The 13,262-nt window shown below is 41.4% G+C and overlaps 1 protein-coding gene across 1 annotated transcript; it reads left to right on the top strand.

Moving 5' to 3' along the window:
* The first annotated feature begins 1,824 nt into the window (after positions 1–1,824).
* LOC132588472 (parvalbumin beta-like) lies at positions 1,825–12,991 on the top strand. The gene is made up of 5 exons (XM_060260865.1): positions 1,825–1,947; positions 2,538–2,605; positions 6,607–6,739; positions 9,898–10,007; positions 12,412–12,991. The coding sequence occupies exons 2-5, from the start codon at positions 2,545–2,547 to the stop codon at positions 12,435–12,437; spliced, it is 330 nt and encodes a 109-aa protein (XP_060116848.1). The 5' UTR covers positions 1,825–1,947; positions 2,538–2,544; the 3' UTR covers positions 12,438–12,991.
* Positions 12,992–13,262: the final 271 nt, after the last annotated feature.

Here is a 13,262-nt window from a genome sequence, read left to right as displayed (position 1 = left end):
TCATAATCTGTAAGCATTGGGACAGTTCCACCACACAGGGAACTGGGTGGCTTTCATCTCATACCTCCATCAGCAGAAAAAATGGAATGCTGACTCTTGGTAAAAGCCCAATTTAGGAGGAGCTATATGGGAGTGACATGTGTCTCCTCTAAGTCCTTTTAGTGCTGTTGAAGTGCTGTGATTCTGCAGTCCACTGGAAGAGAGAGGTTCCACATACTATGTAATATTGTATTATATTCCTCATAAAAATCCACAATATACATCAGCATAGGCAAAATCCTATCATATAGTCATTCAAAAATGTCTAACTCAGCAAAAGTTCTGCCTTTCCCTGCCTCTATCCCTTTAGCGCAGTGTGCTTAAGAGCACTCGAAAGCTTATGTTCTAAATAAAAATTGGTTGGTCTTAAAGGTGCAACTTGACTCCTGCTTTGTTCAACTGCTTCAGACCAACACGGCTGCCCGCTTGGATCTATCTATCCTTTTAATTTGGAATTAATCTCCTCTCTCTTTTTTACCTTAATTTTCAGCTCTATAAAGCGTAACAAAAACCTGTAGAAATCTTAATGCAATATTGAAATGTGATAAAAAATATTTTAAAAAAAGCTAACCAACTGTTTAAAATGCATCACAACACATTTAATACAATAAAAAACAAAATCCAAACTGGAGAGGTCAGAAATATGTATTTTCAGAAGATTATTTGATGGTACATATTAAGCAATTAAAAACTTTTTTGCACATGTCCAGGTCATTACCCTTTAATGTGATAATCGATTTACTGCTGATTTTTTTTTCTTTTCCTTTACATTGCAATTGCAATCTAAAAAATGTAAAACAATTCATTATAAGCCATGCCAAAAATTAATGAGAAACTGCTGAATCTGCAAAAAGTATACACCCAAGTACTTTGGGAAGCCTCAACAAGAGACATGAAAGCAACACTGAAGTCAACAAAAAGCAACAAGTTGCTGGTGAAGATGCTGGAATCATCCAGACAAAATGAACAATTTAATTAATACATTCCAAAGAAAAGTTTGTTTTCAAAATGTGGCACGTGGGGCTGCATCTTTAAGACTTAGAAGTGGGGAAATGCAATTCATATTTCCAAGCATAAGCGTGTTTTGGATTGAAAGGAACTGATTTGACTTGTTGGATTACTTGGTTAGTTAAACCGGTTGCTTAGTGATCTGGTTTTGAAGGGTCTCAGAAATTTGTAAATGGGAGGGAAATGTCATTTAAAAACGACTGAGACATGAGAAGGGGGGTGGGGAGATAGAATTCATTGCCATCAATTCTAAGACGCACTGCCGCAGATCAGTCCACAGTGGTGCAATGAGATCCTAAGCAGAGTTGTACCCTTTTGAGCTCATTGACTTCAAAGGGCTTATAAGAACGTAACTCTGCTTAAGATAGCGCTGTTACTTTCCCAAATAGCCTCACTGAACCCAACAGCTTTGTTTTCTGTGTTTTAAAAAAAAAACCCACCTCCAGTTCTGCAGCCTCCAAATCTAATTTTGAACTCTTAACAGTGTTAGCAGAAAACCGCATAAAGTCAAAATGTCAAAAATGGTTTCATCTTTAAATTTAGTGTATATATATCTTTTTTTTTAAAACGAGGGTGTCAGTAGGACCCAGCAATTGGGGGGAGACTTTGTGTAGCTCTAGTACTTCGTTATATTGTCTAAGACCTCATGTACATTCCTCTGGGATATAAATATCAATTTGATTAGCTAGCAGGTCTTGTCAGCTACAGTATCTTATCCCCCGGGGCATTTGAGCAATGACGTGGCCCCAGAACTTCTGTAAAAGGCATGAGGGGTCTTAACTCAACCCTATATAAGACAGGATCTCTGCCCAGTGCGACTAGCCTAAGAGAAGAGCTCTCCTTAGATCTTTCTTTCTCTCTGCCCCCTTCTCCTCCCAGCTTTGGAAAGCAACTAACAAGGTGAGTTTAAGCCTTTCAGCCTTCAACAACTTAATAGCCAACTGCTTGGAAACTCTATCAAGATTCAAACAAGCTTGGTCAACCAATAGAATTTGTACCCGAATTCAGGGCTTTTTTCATACAAAACTGGAAAGTCGACTTTTGAGAGAACAGCAAAAATAAAAATAAAAAAAAACGAATCCACTCCATTACCGTCCTGATGGAGGAAAAAAAGTCATCTGGGTGGACGAACAGGATATTTTAAAAAGGAACAATGCTTACCGGTTCTGAGCAACAGCTGCTTTGCCTTGGACTGTAATCTTGGCTCTCTCTGCTGCTGTCACCGCCGTCTCCCTGAGACCCAAGGAAAAAACCTCTGCCCTCTTTGGCAGATGCGGAACAGCCGAGATCAACCTGAGCTCCGGTGGCTACAGCCACCTATCTTGAGATTTATTTATTTTTTAATTTTATTTTATCAGATTTATATCCCGCCCTCCCCCGACAGATCTCCTGCATCAGTCATCCTCTCCTTGAAAAAAAAATGTCATTAGTTAAATAACTTTCCTGTTGTCTTTTTAACAAGCTAATTCTCTCTCCCTCCTCCCCCATAGCTTTGTCATGGCTTTCGCTGGTATCCTGACTGATGCAGAAATCGCTGCCGGCCTAGACAGCTGCAAAGGTAACTCCCGGCTTCACAAGTCTTCTGTTCCCCTGAGATAATGTGCCTGTAAACTTTCTCTGTGCTCTGCTGTTTGTGGACCTGATTGCACAGTGCTAGAGAATCAGAGCGATTTCTTAATAGCGTTTCTTAATAGCATTAGCCATAGAAATAGAGAGGCCTTAGCAATAGAGAAGAACCAGTACCTCAAAACTTTTTTAAAAGTATTAAAACACAATCGGGTGCATCCAAATTATAAATGACACATCCCAAGGGTAAGAACTTAATTATTTTCCGAATCTTCACCGCACTTAACTCGTCCCTTCAAAAGTAAAGAGGAGTTTTCTAATTCCCTAATAAGGTTTTATTTGAGCATGTTTTTACTATGTCCGTGAAAATGTGCCTGTATTGACTCTCATCAAAAATCTTTTATCCAGATGTATATGATTTTTTTTCCAGATCTAATGCTAGAATTTGGGTTTAATCTATGTGCAAGGGCCAATACAACAAATGATTGGATAAACCCCCTGTTGCAACAGTTCCATAAACACACAGATTCTTAGGAGACATCAGAAAAAACCCTCATGCAACACCAATTTGATGGGTAATGCTAATAATCTTGAGAAAATGCTCACTTTAGAGTCCCACGAATTAAATCAGACATTATTTTCTACTATACTTGAGAGGAATGTGACTCTCGATGTAAGAAATATTATATGCAGTTATTACTGGATATAACTTTAACTTGTAAGCAAATTTTACATGCCCCCCCCCTTTTTATGGCATATTGGGGGGGGGGATTTAGTCTTGCATTTGAGCAAACAGTAATTAAATCAATCACTATCTAAACAGCTAGTGGAAAGCTGGGATGGCATCAATGAGTTATACAACTGGGCTTAATTAACTGGATTTCTGATGTCCACTTGGTGACATTTTCTGTCCATGTTATCTCGAAAAAATAGTCTGGTATGCAGGACTCTGGCTTAGCTCCATAAACATGCAAACTTCAATGGCTTCAATGTAATAGAGAATTTTAGTGGTTTCAAATGCTTCCATACTCCTCCCATCTCCTTGAAAGCAACATTCCTAGAATTGTCAGAAGGCTGAATGATATGTGAAGGTTAGGTTTGAGCACATGAAGATGCTTTTCAGTGGACCATGAGGCCTTCGCCTATCCCACCTTTATCTAATGCAATTTGGGCTACTAGGCAGAGAAAGTTCCTTCCTAGCACCACCACCTTGAGTACCTTTGACTAGAGGTGTCAGGAGCTGAAGATGGGAATGCCGCAGCCTGACCACATTTATTCAAACCTCCACGTACAGGGGAAAGTTGGTCTCCAGGAGAAGAGTAAGGTTTGAGTCCAATAACATGCAGTGGCCAACAAGACTTCAGAGTCAAAGCTCCTTTTGTCAGGAATCAGGCAAAGGGAACTTTGCCTCTCAAAACGTTACACCCTGGAAATTTTGTTGAGCTTAACGATGTTCCTGGGCTTGAATCTTGTTCTTCTGTTGCCAGGTTATTTTATGCTGTTTAAATATCTGTATGCCATAGGCAGAGGAGAGGAAGGTATATTATGGGAAAGGTGCCTATAGTAGTACAGTTAAGTAAAAATCTAGAGCCATATTAGCTACACCATGCTTGTAAGGAAAGGTTACCTCCTCCCCGCCCCCCCCCCCCCAACCATCACCCAAGTTGACTAAAGAAATCTGACCTGCGGGTAAATTCTTCCCTGGATCCAAATATGGTAATCAGATCCTAAGTCTGTTTCAGACAACTGACACTGCGATTCTCCTGTACGGTGCTGGTGGTGGGAAGTGCTGTCAAGTCTCAGTGAACTTATGGCAACCCCAACAGGGTTTTCAAGTCAAGAGGCCACAGAGGTACTCCGCTATTGCCTGCACCGCATAGCAGCCCTGGGCTTCCTTGATGGCCTCCCATCCAAGTACTAATTGGGGCCAACCCTGCTTAGTTTCTGAGATCTAATGAGACCAGGCTAGCCTGGTTCATTCAGGTCAGGGCCTCTTACAGGGAAAAGCAAAGAAAGTGCATGCGTATTGTTAGATACGACTCTGTGTGTATGTTTTGCTACTTATACACCCAGTGAATCCATGTTGGGAAACTGCAGCTCACTGTGTTCATGAATGACCAGAAGGCTGAGTTTCCCAAGAGGGTATTCCTGCAGCCATAACATTCCAGGTGCAGCCCTTTAGAATCATAAACCTCCACTTTTACGGTTGCATCTGTAACTCCAACCTTCAGTCATTTTTAATTTTTACACCATATCTGTCCAACTACTTCCTTCTTTTCCCTTCATTCTACGCCTTGTCATCTTTAAAAAAAAAGAAAGAAAGAAAGAAAAAAGTGGAGGAATTAACAAGTAGAAAATGGTGCGCCTCTATTTTAGGCCGAAGCAAAGCTTACTTGCTGCTTGCAATTCACCAGCCCAAGATCAAAACTTCAAGGCTGACAAGAGTTTCCCTGGTTTGAGTTGGCTAACAGGAAATGGTAATAAACACAAAACACAAGACAAACGGTACCAGCGATTAAAAATTATCAGAGCAGTCTTAAAAACAATCTGAAAACACTACAGCAAAACCAGCTCAAAACAGGTCAACCTGAAATAGCCATCACAGAACATCCTAAATGTATGTGCTATCAAGGTGCAACCAGCATATTGGGAACCCCTGTAAGGAGCTTGACAAGGCAAGTGAGAAGCAGAAGCCGTTTGTCATTTCCTTCCTCTGCCAAATCTTTCTTGGTGGTCTCCCGTCCAAGGGCCCACCCTGCTTAGCTTCCGAGATCTAACAAGACTGGGCTATGCCATGCTGCTTTCCCCCTTATAAAACATCCTATTCTCTGGATTATAAATGAAAAGCCAGTGTAAAGAGGAAGACCTCTGTGGAGACTCATCCGAGGAGTTTCCTTTCTTATATCTCCAGGGATCAAGTTCCAGCAGCACGGCCTCAGTTTCCGCTCACTGTCCTAACAGCCATCAGCAAGGCCTGTCAGTTTCATCTTTGTAAGTCTTTCTGGTGGTTCTGGAAACAGGTCCAAATCATTGAAGGCATTCCCTTCCAAACTGTAGCCTTTGGCGCTTTTTCATCGTACCCTGAAACAGCTTGTTCTCTTCACCACCAGCAGCCCTTAAGCAGACAGCCACTTGTTCTCTCAAGAGCAGTTATCAAAAGAGCTCTCTCAGCCCCATTTACCTCACAGGGTGTCCGCTATGGGGGAGGGAAGGGAAAGGAGATTGTAAGCCCCTCTAAGACTCCCAGTGAAAGGGGGGATATAAATCCAATCTCCTCCTCCTCTTCTTCAACGGTTTGCTTTTCGTAATTTAACATCTGGGCCAAAGAAAAGCTCGGAGGAGTTTCAGCCTTACTGAATTCCCTGCCACAGGAGGTGGCGGCGGCTACAAGCATAGCCAGCTTTGAGAGGGGGTTAGATAAAAATATGGAGCAGAGGTCCATCAGTGGCTATTAGCCACAGCGTGTGTGTGTATATATATATTTTGGCCACTGTGTGACAGTGTTGGACTGGATGGGCCATTGGCCTGATCCAGCATGGCTTCTCTTATGTTCTTATGTTCACTTCTGCTCCAACATGAACATCCTCAGTCTCTCAGAGTGATAACGTCTGGCTATACATTCAATGATTTGAAATGGATTGTGTGTTGCAAGACCTGTTTAAGTGCACACCCAGCTTCAAACTCAATTCATATTTATTATGCTTTCTGAAGGGGGGGAGGGAAGGCACTATGTAGGTTCCTAATCTTCCTTTAAATCCTAGACTCAAGAAGGAGGAATGCCTGACAGTGCAATCCTAAGCAGAATTATGTCCTTCTAAACCTATCAAAATCAACCCATTAAAGTCATTAACTCTGTTTAGGATGACCCTGTCAATCACCTACTGCTTCCAAAGAAACAGTAATTGGTAAAGGGAAAGAAAGGCTGATGAGATGTTCTTTATTAACTCCTCTTCTCCCAACACTTCACCTGTTTTTTTCCTGATCTAATTCCAGCTGCCGATTCCTTCAACTACAAGACCTTTTTTGCCAAAGTAGGTCTGAACAGCAAAACTAAGGAGCAGCTGGCAAAAGTGTTTGGAATCCTTGACCAGGACAAGAGTGGGTTCATTGAGGAGGATGAATTGAAGTGAGTTGTGTTTCTTTTGAAGGAAATAAGCCATTCTACAGGGGAGGGATGATGGCTCAGTGGTAGAGCATCTGCTTGGTAATCAGAAGGTCCCAGATTCAATCCCCAGCATCTCCAACTAAAAGGGTCCAGGCAAATAGGTGTGAAAAACCTCAACTTGAAACCCTGGAGAGCTGCTGCCAGTCTGAGTAAACAATACTGACTTTGATGGACTCAGGGTCTGATTCAGTAGAAGGCAGCTTCATATGTTCATATTCTCACAAACATTTGCCGGATGAAAAGCACAGGCACAGTTACTTTTAGAGCTGTCACGCAATTAAAAAGAGCCCCGTGGCGCAGTGTTAAAGCTGCAGTCCTGTGGCCCTAAACTCTGCTCACGACCTGAGTTCGATCCCCGGCGGAAGCTGGGTTTTCAGGTAGCCAGCTCGAGGTTGTCTCAGCCTTCCATCCTTCCGAGGTCGGTAAAATGAGTACCCAGCTTGCTTGGGAGGAAAGTGCAGAGGACTGGGGAAGGCAATGGCAAACCACCCCGTTAAAAAAAAGTCTGCCATGAAAACGTTGTGAAAGCAACGTCACCCCAGAGTCGGAAACAATTGGTGCTTGCATAGGGGACCTTTCCCTTTCCTTTCACTCAATTAAAGAAAATGTAGTCAATTCATCAGATGAGTTTTGGTTCAATTGGTTGACTTGCAGGGCAGCTCCAAACGCAGTTACACTCTTATAAGTCCACTGATGACTTAGAAGGGTGTAATTCAGTTAGGGTTGCAACCTCTGGGTTGGACATAACTCAAAATGTTGAGGGTACAGCCTGGGGAGGTTGGAGAAGGGAGGGACCTCAGCAGAGTACAATGTCCTAGAGTCCACCCTCTAAAGCAGCCATTTTCTCAGGGGGGGGGGGCTGCTTTCTGTTATCTGGATATGAGTTGAGAGATCTCCTGGCCCCCCTCCAGCTGGGGTATAGAGATGAAGGGAACATACAGATAACTTCATGGATTATATCTGGATACTCACAGAGGAGAAGGTTGGCAACACAAGACTCAGCTAAAGACTGCTCTGTCAATCTGTGCGCAGTTGCTTATAAAGTTCTAAAGGAAGGGGGGGCTTTGTTGTTAGATTGTGTACACATTTTACAGTAGGTGCCATCAGGAAAAATGCATTCTCCTCTCTCTCCTATGCAGAAGAAAACACCTCTTCTAAGATTATACCTGCCATCTACAGTGTTTTTCTAAGAACTTGCATGAAAAGCTATAATATATATTATAATATATATTATAAATAGCTATAATATATATTATAAATAGCAGCTCTTCAGTTGATCAGGGACACTTTTAAAAATCTAAAACAATTATTTTTGCAGCCTTATAGTGCAATCCTATGCAATTAAATCTAAGCCCTCAGAATCCGGTGATGGTGTGTAAAATAAATGTTTAGGAGCCTAAAATGATATTCTTAACACAGTCCTCAGGCTCAGAGCAGACCATAAACCAGGGTTAAGAAAGAAGATAAACCTCTTTAGTTAAAAGTCTGGGCAAAAAGAAATGTTTTGCCTTGGCACCTGGAAGAAAGGAAGAAGGGTACTTGGTGAGCATCAAGGATGAAGGCATTCCAGAGGTGAGGCAACACCACTAAAAGAGCCCTGTCTCTGCTCAGCACTCACCTCTCACCTTTGTGTGTGGGCCAAAGAGTTCAGGGCTTCAGAAGAGGATCTCAACAGAGAGGTTGCACAGAACAGAAGGAGGATGGTACTCTATTAGCAAACAGGTAAAAACTCCACACGCATTCACAATGAACGTGTATGGAGAGAAACCATTTTGGCTCAGTCTTCTACCTGACCAGTTATCCTGGTATGTGTAGGGAGAAATATTTTTAAGTGTAAGCGTTCAAATATGTATTCTGAAGTGGTACAATCCAGCCACAAAATACATCACATACCCTCTCCCTTGATCCTCAAATTTCATGGGTTAAAGATACAGCACATTATTATGTAATTTATGTTGTCACCTTTAACTTTCTTTCCAACTAGTGCTTGCTTTATAAACTTTGCTCTTTTGTGCAGCATGTTTTTCCAAAGGAAGAAGCTCTCTGACTACACAGAAGCATGTGGCTTCTCCCCCCCCCCAAACATCTTTCACACTTTTCTCCCCTAGAAAAAACCTGATTGTTCCCTATTGCAAGGAAGCTTCTGTTTAGCTGTTTTTTAATATGACATTAGGAAAATTGTGGCCCACTAATATATTTTTTTTTCTGATTTCACAAATACTGCCCTTACAGAACATACCTTAGTGAAAAAAACTGAGTCATCGTTTCTTTGGAGCTGGAGTATAGAGATGAAGGGAGCACACAGATAACTTTATGGATTATATCTGGATACTCACAGAGATACTCCTGCCCTCACTGCCAGCACACTCTCCACTCACATTACTGATTCCCATTCATCTCCCTCCTCCACTGCCTTTGGTTTATTTTGCCCCCTGATCCTGGGGCTAACAACTGGTCCCTGTCAGTCTTCACGTGCCATTGTGGCTCCTTCACCCCAAACTGCACTGAATCTCCACATGCACAGAGATGTCACAGATGAAGTTAGGAGAGGAGTTTCACCTGGAAATGGGTCATTTTAAAAAAGAAATCTATTATTTTGCCTTGCACAGCATGGGTTTCCTTGGATTTTTGCAGAATCCTACATTACAGTAATGTTGTGTGGGCTGGGCTATCCGCACTGAGGGAGCATCTCATCACTATTAAATATAGCGATGTTTCTTTGTATCCACCCTGGGATAATGAAACAAAGGAGGAAAAACACCTTTAAAGGAGGAAAAACACTTTTGTTTTTCTTGACCCATGGTGTATAAACATTTCTTGAGTAAATGAAGTCCCCCCCCCTCCACCCAGCAAAACAAAAAAAAAATGGACTTCATGTAGGGAGAAAAACTCCTCTTAAGCCAATATTCTGAAAATGTGAAGTCTATTTCTAGTAAAGCTTGCAACTCAAATCAGTACAAACAGGGCACCACTAATAGTGCAATCCTATGCAGAGTTACTCCAATCTAAGCCCATTTAAATCAGTGGGCTTAAACAGGAGTAACTGCATAGGATTGCATTGTAAGGTTTTCCGGTAGATTGCTGCCTTATCACTAATATGCCTCTTCTATCTTTCTTAGGAAATTCCTGCAGAATTTTAAGGCAGGCAGCAGAGATTTGACTGATAAGGAGACCAAGGATTTCCTGAAAGCAGGTGACACCGATGGAGATGGCAAAATTGGAGTGGATGGTAAGGATCCAGTCATAATTCATACAGAGACACCTCAATTATCATCAAATCAAATCAAATTTTATTCTTATATCCCGCCCTCCCCCACAAGAAGGCGGGCTCAGGGCGGCTCACAGACATGACACGTCATGATTTAATTAAGACAGATAAACAACATTTTAAATATAGTACAGTTACATAAATAGATTAAAATAGATAAAAATAGGTGCTATAAATTCTGTCATCCCAATTACATACTATCAAACATCAGTTTCAGTTTCCCATAAGATGGCTAAAGTTACGATGATTTAATCAGTTTAGTCTGCTCATCAAAGCGCAGCAAAAATATTTCATTCTGTGATGATCCTTAACAGAGAACTTCTTTACGAGAGTTTATATGGACAGCAAACATAATGAAAGGACTCTGCAATTTTATTCTGAGTTAAGGTTAAGAAGGTTACAAGGACAGACCTTATACAGTCTCTTTGCTTCCTCAGCAATCTCTTTTTGGTTCCCCCAGTGCAATCCTACACAGAGTTACTTCAGTTTAAACCCATTTATTGAAATGGGCTGAGAAACATAAGATCATAGAGTTGGAAGGGACCTTCAGAGGCATCTAGTCCAATTCTCTGCACAATGCAGGAAATTTGCAAATTCCCTCCCCCCACACATACATCTCCAGTGACTCTTGTTCCATGCCCAGAAGATGGCAAAAAAACAAAACCACAACCCCCGCAAAAAAAAAAAAAACCTCCAGAATCTCTGGTCAAATTGGCCTGAAGAAAAATTGCTTCTATCCTGACTCCAAAGTGGCGATCAACATTTCCTTGGGTGTGTAAGAAAGGGCCATGAGAACCAACTGCCCACCCTCTCATGATCTGCCTAAGTTCACAGAATCAGCATGGCTGTCAGATGTCCATCTAGTCTCTGTTTAAAAACCTCCAAGGAAGGAGAGACACCACCTCCCGAGGAAGCCTCTTCCACCGAAGAAGCACTCTAATTGTTGGGAAGTTCTTCCTAATGTTGAGCCTAATTTACACCCTTAGACTGGAGTTACTCTTTATAGGATTGCACTGTTACTGAAGTGCTTCAGCACTAATTCGGCTTGCAGCTTTTTAGTACACATTTTCAGAATGTTGCCCTAAGTGGGCTGTGGGTTTTTTCACCCCAAGGGAAAAAAATTAGCAGTCTGTTTGGGTTCTCTGCTTTTTATTTCCAAAAATACCATTGGGAACTCAAATTATATGCCTCATGATGTTTGTTGTTCGTGTTATTTCTCAATGCATAAATAGGGTCACCACCACCCTCCAGGTAGCACCTGGAGATCTCCCACTATTACAATTCATCTCCAGACAACCAAGATCAGCTCCCCTGGAGAAAATAGCTGCATTGGAGGATAGACACTGTGCATTATGCCCTGTTGTGATCCCTCTCTTCCCCAAACCATACCCTCCCCATGCTCCACCCCTGAAATCACTAGGAATTTCCCAACCCAGATCTGGCAAACCGCACAAGCTCCTGACAGACCTTTAGAAAGTGAAATGGTAAAAAGCACATCATTCCATAAAGAAAACCAGAAAGTGCAATGTTGTGGAGATTCAGTGGAAGAGCCTCTGCTTTGCATTATTAGGTCCCATGTTCACACTATCCAGCATCTCCATTTGAAAGGACCAAGTAACAGGTGGTGTGAAAGATCTTTACCTGAGACCCTAGTGAGCTGCTGTCATTCTGAGTAGATAATGCTAACTTTGACTGACCTATGGTCTGATTCAGTAGAAAGCAGCTTGATGTGTTTACACAAGTGCTTCATGGCATGGAAGGAACTGCTCCAGCCACTTTGAAGGAAACAGTTGTTTAGTTGAAAGTACAATACGGCAAGCTTCTTGCTCACACACTGACCTTCATCCTACATGCGTATCCCAACCTTCACTCCACACATTTGTGGGATAAACATGTAGGCTGAAGGTCAAAGCCTTTAACTGTAACATTTTGACTTGGTTCCACAAGACACACTCCTCCCCTCCCACTCCAACCCAAAGCCTATCCAATCCTAGAAGCTTGATTCCATCGTCAATTGGCAGGATCTGCTGGGTTCTGGAGTTCTAGCTGCCCCCAGAGATTTCTGCTTTTGCAGTGAGTTTTACAAAACATGCCCAGAGGCCACCTACACTGATACGGCACACAACGGCATCATCTCAGTACATCACCTAAACAATGATCTCATCATACAGTGAAGGCTCAAATATCGTTATGTAAAAGTGGCAAATTCTAGTAAGATTACTCTTCACCACAGAGCCTCTGAATTCTATCCATGGCAGGATTCAGCAGTACCTTTAGAGGAATCCAGGTTAATTTTTTAAAATTATTTTTTTTTCTAGCCCTACATTAATGAAATCTGGTTTGTTTGTTGCTTTTGCTTTTCTAGAGTTCCAGGCCCTGGTTCATTCTTAAAGAGATCAAGAGGAAGACCAAGCTAATTGTACTGTAAAACACCCTTTCTTTTTGCAAGACTACTATTTATTTATACATTTTATACAGTGAAATGGCATTGACAGTTGCCAGTATATTGTTTCGTATTGTTAGAGAAATGTGTTAACTCACAATGCGCTGTATGATCTTTATTGTCTGATGTCATAATTAAAAGGGCTCTACATCAAACAGAGACAAAGTTGGGATCTAAGGAGAAGAACTCTGAACTCTATGTTTCATTTGTATTAGGCGCTATTAGAAATATTCAATAAATGTGGGGTTTCCAAAGAGATCTGTGGATACTTTCTCTTCAAGAGTTAACCAACATCCATCACCCTTCCAATCAAGGTGTATGAAACCTTCAAAGGAGAAGAAAAATCACATTGATTTTTGTTTATTGTTTAAACAAAAATGTTTAATGAGAATGTTTAAACTGGTCTTTGCCTTCAAATAACCAGCTTCATAAAATGCCTTGCTATTGTAACACTGGTGGAATTGTTCATTCATACATATAAAGTGACTTCATCATTCACGAATTCTGGGGTCATTCTTTACTTATACCACTGATATTGTTTCTTTTTCACTTTTAAAATGATAAATGAATGTTTGATAACCAAACAATGCTAACCCTGCTATGCCTTTGATGCATTAGTTTTCACATATCTGGAGTAAATGTGAAGAGGGCAAAGCCCTTTGGTATTGGATACCAATTCTTCCCCCAGAGGTGGCTTCAACCAGAGCTCAAAGGTCAGGTATGGAAGTTGGTGAGCAATTTAACAGGTAGGCTGGTAATAATTTCTTGCTTCG

This window comes from Heteronotia binoei, chromosome 20 (assembly GCF_032191835.1).
Source record: "Heteronotia binoei isolate CCM8104 ecotype False Entrance Well chromosome 20, APGP_CSIRO_Hbin_v1, whole genome shotgun sequence".
Classification (NCBI taxonomy): domain Eukaryota; kingdom Metazoa; phylum Chordata; class Lepidosauria; order Squamata; family Gekkonidae; genus Heteronotia; species Heteronotia binoei.
This window is presented reverse-complemented; position numbering and strand designations above follow the sequence as displayed.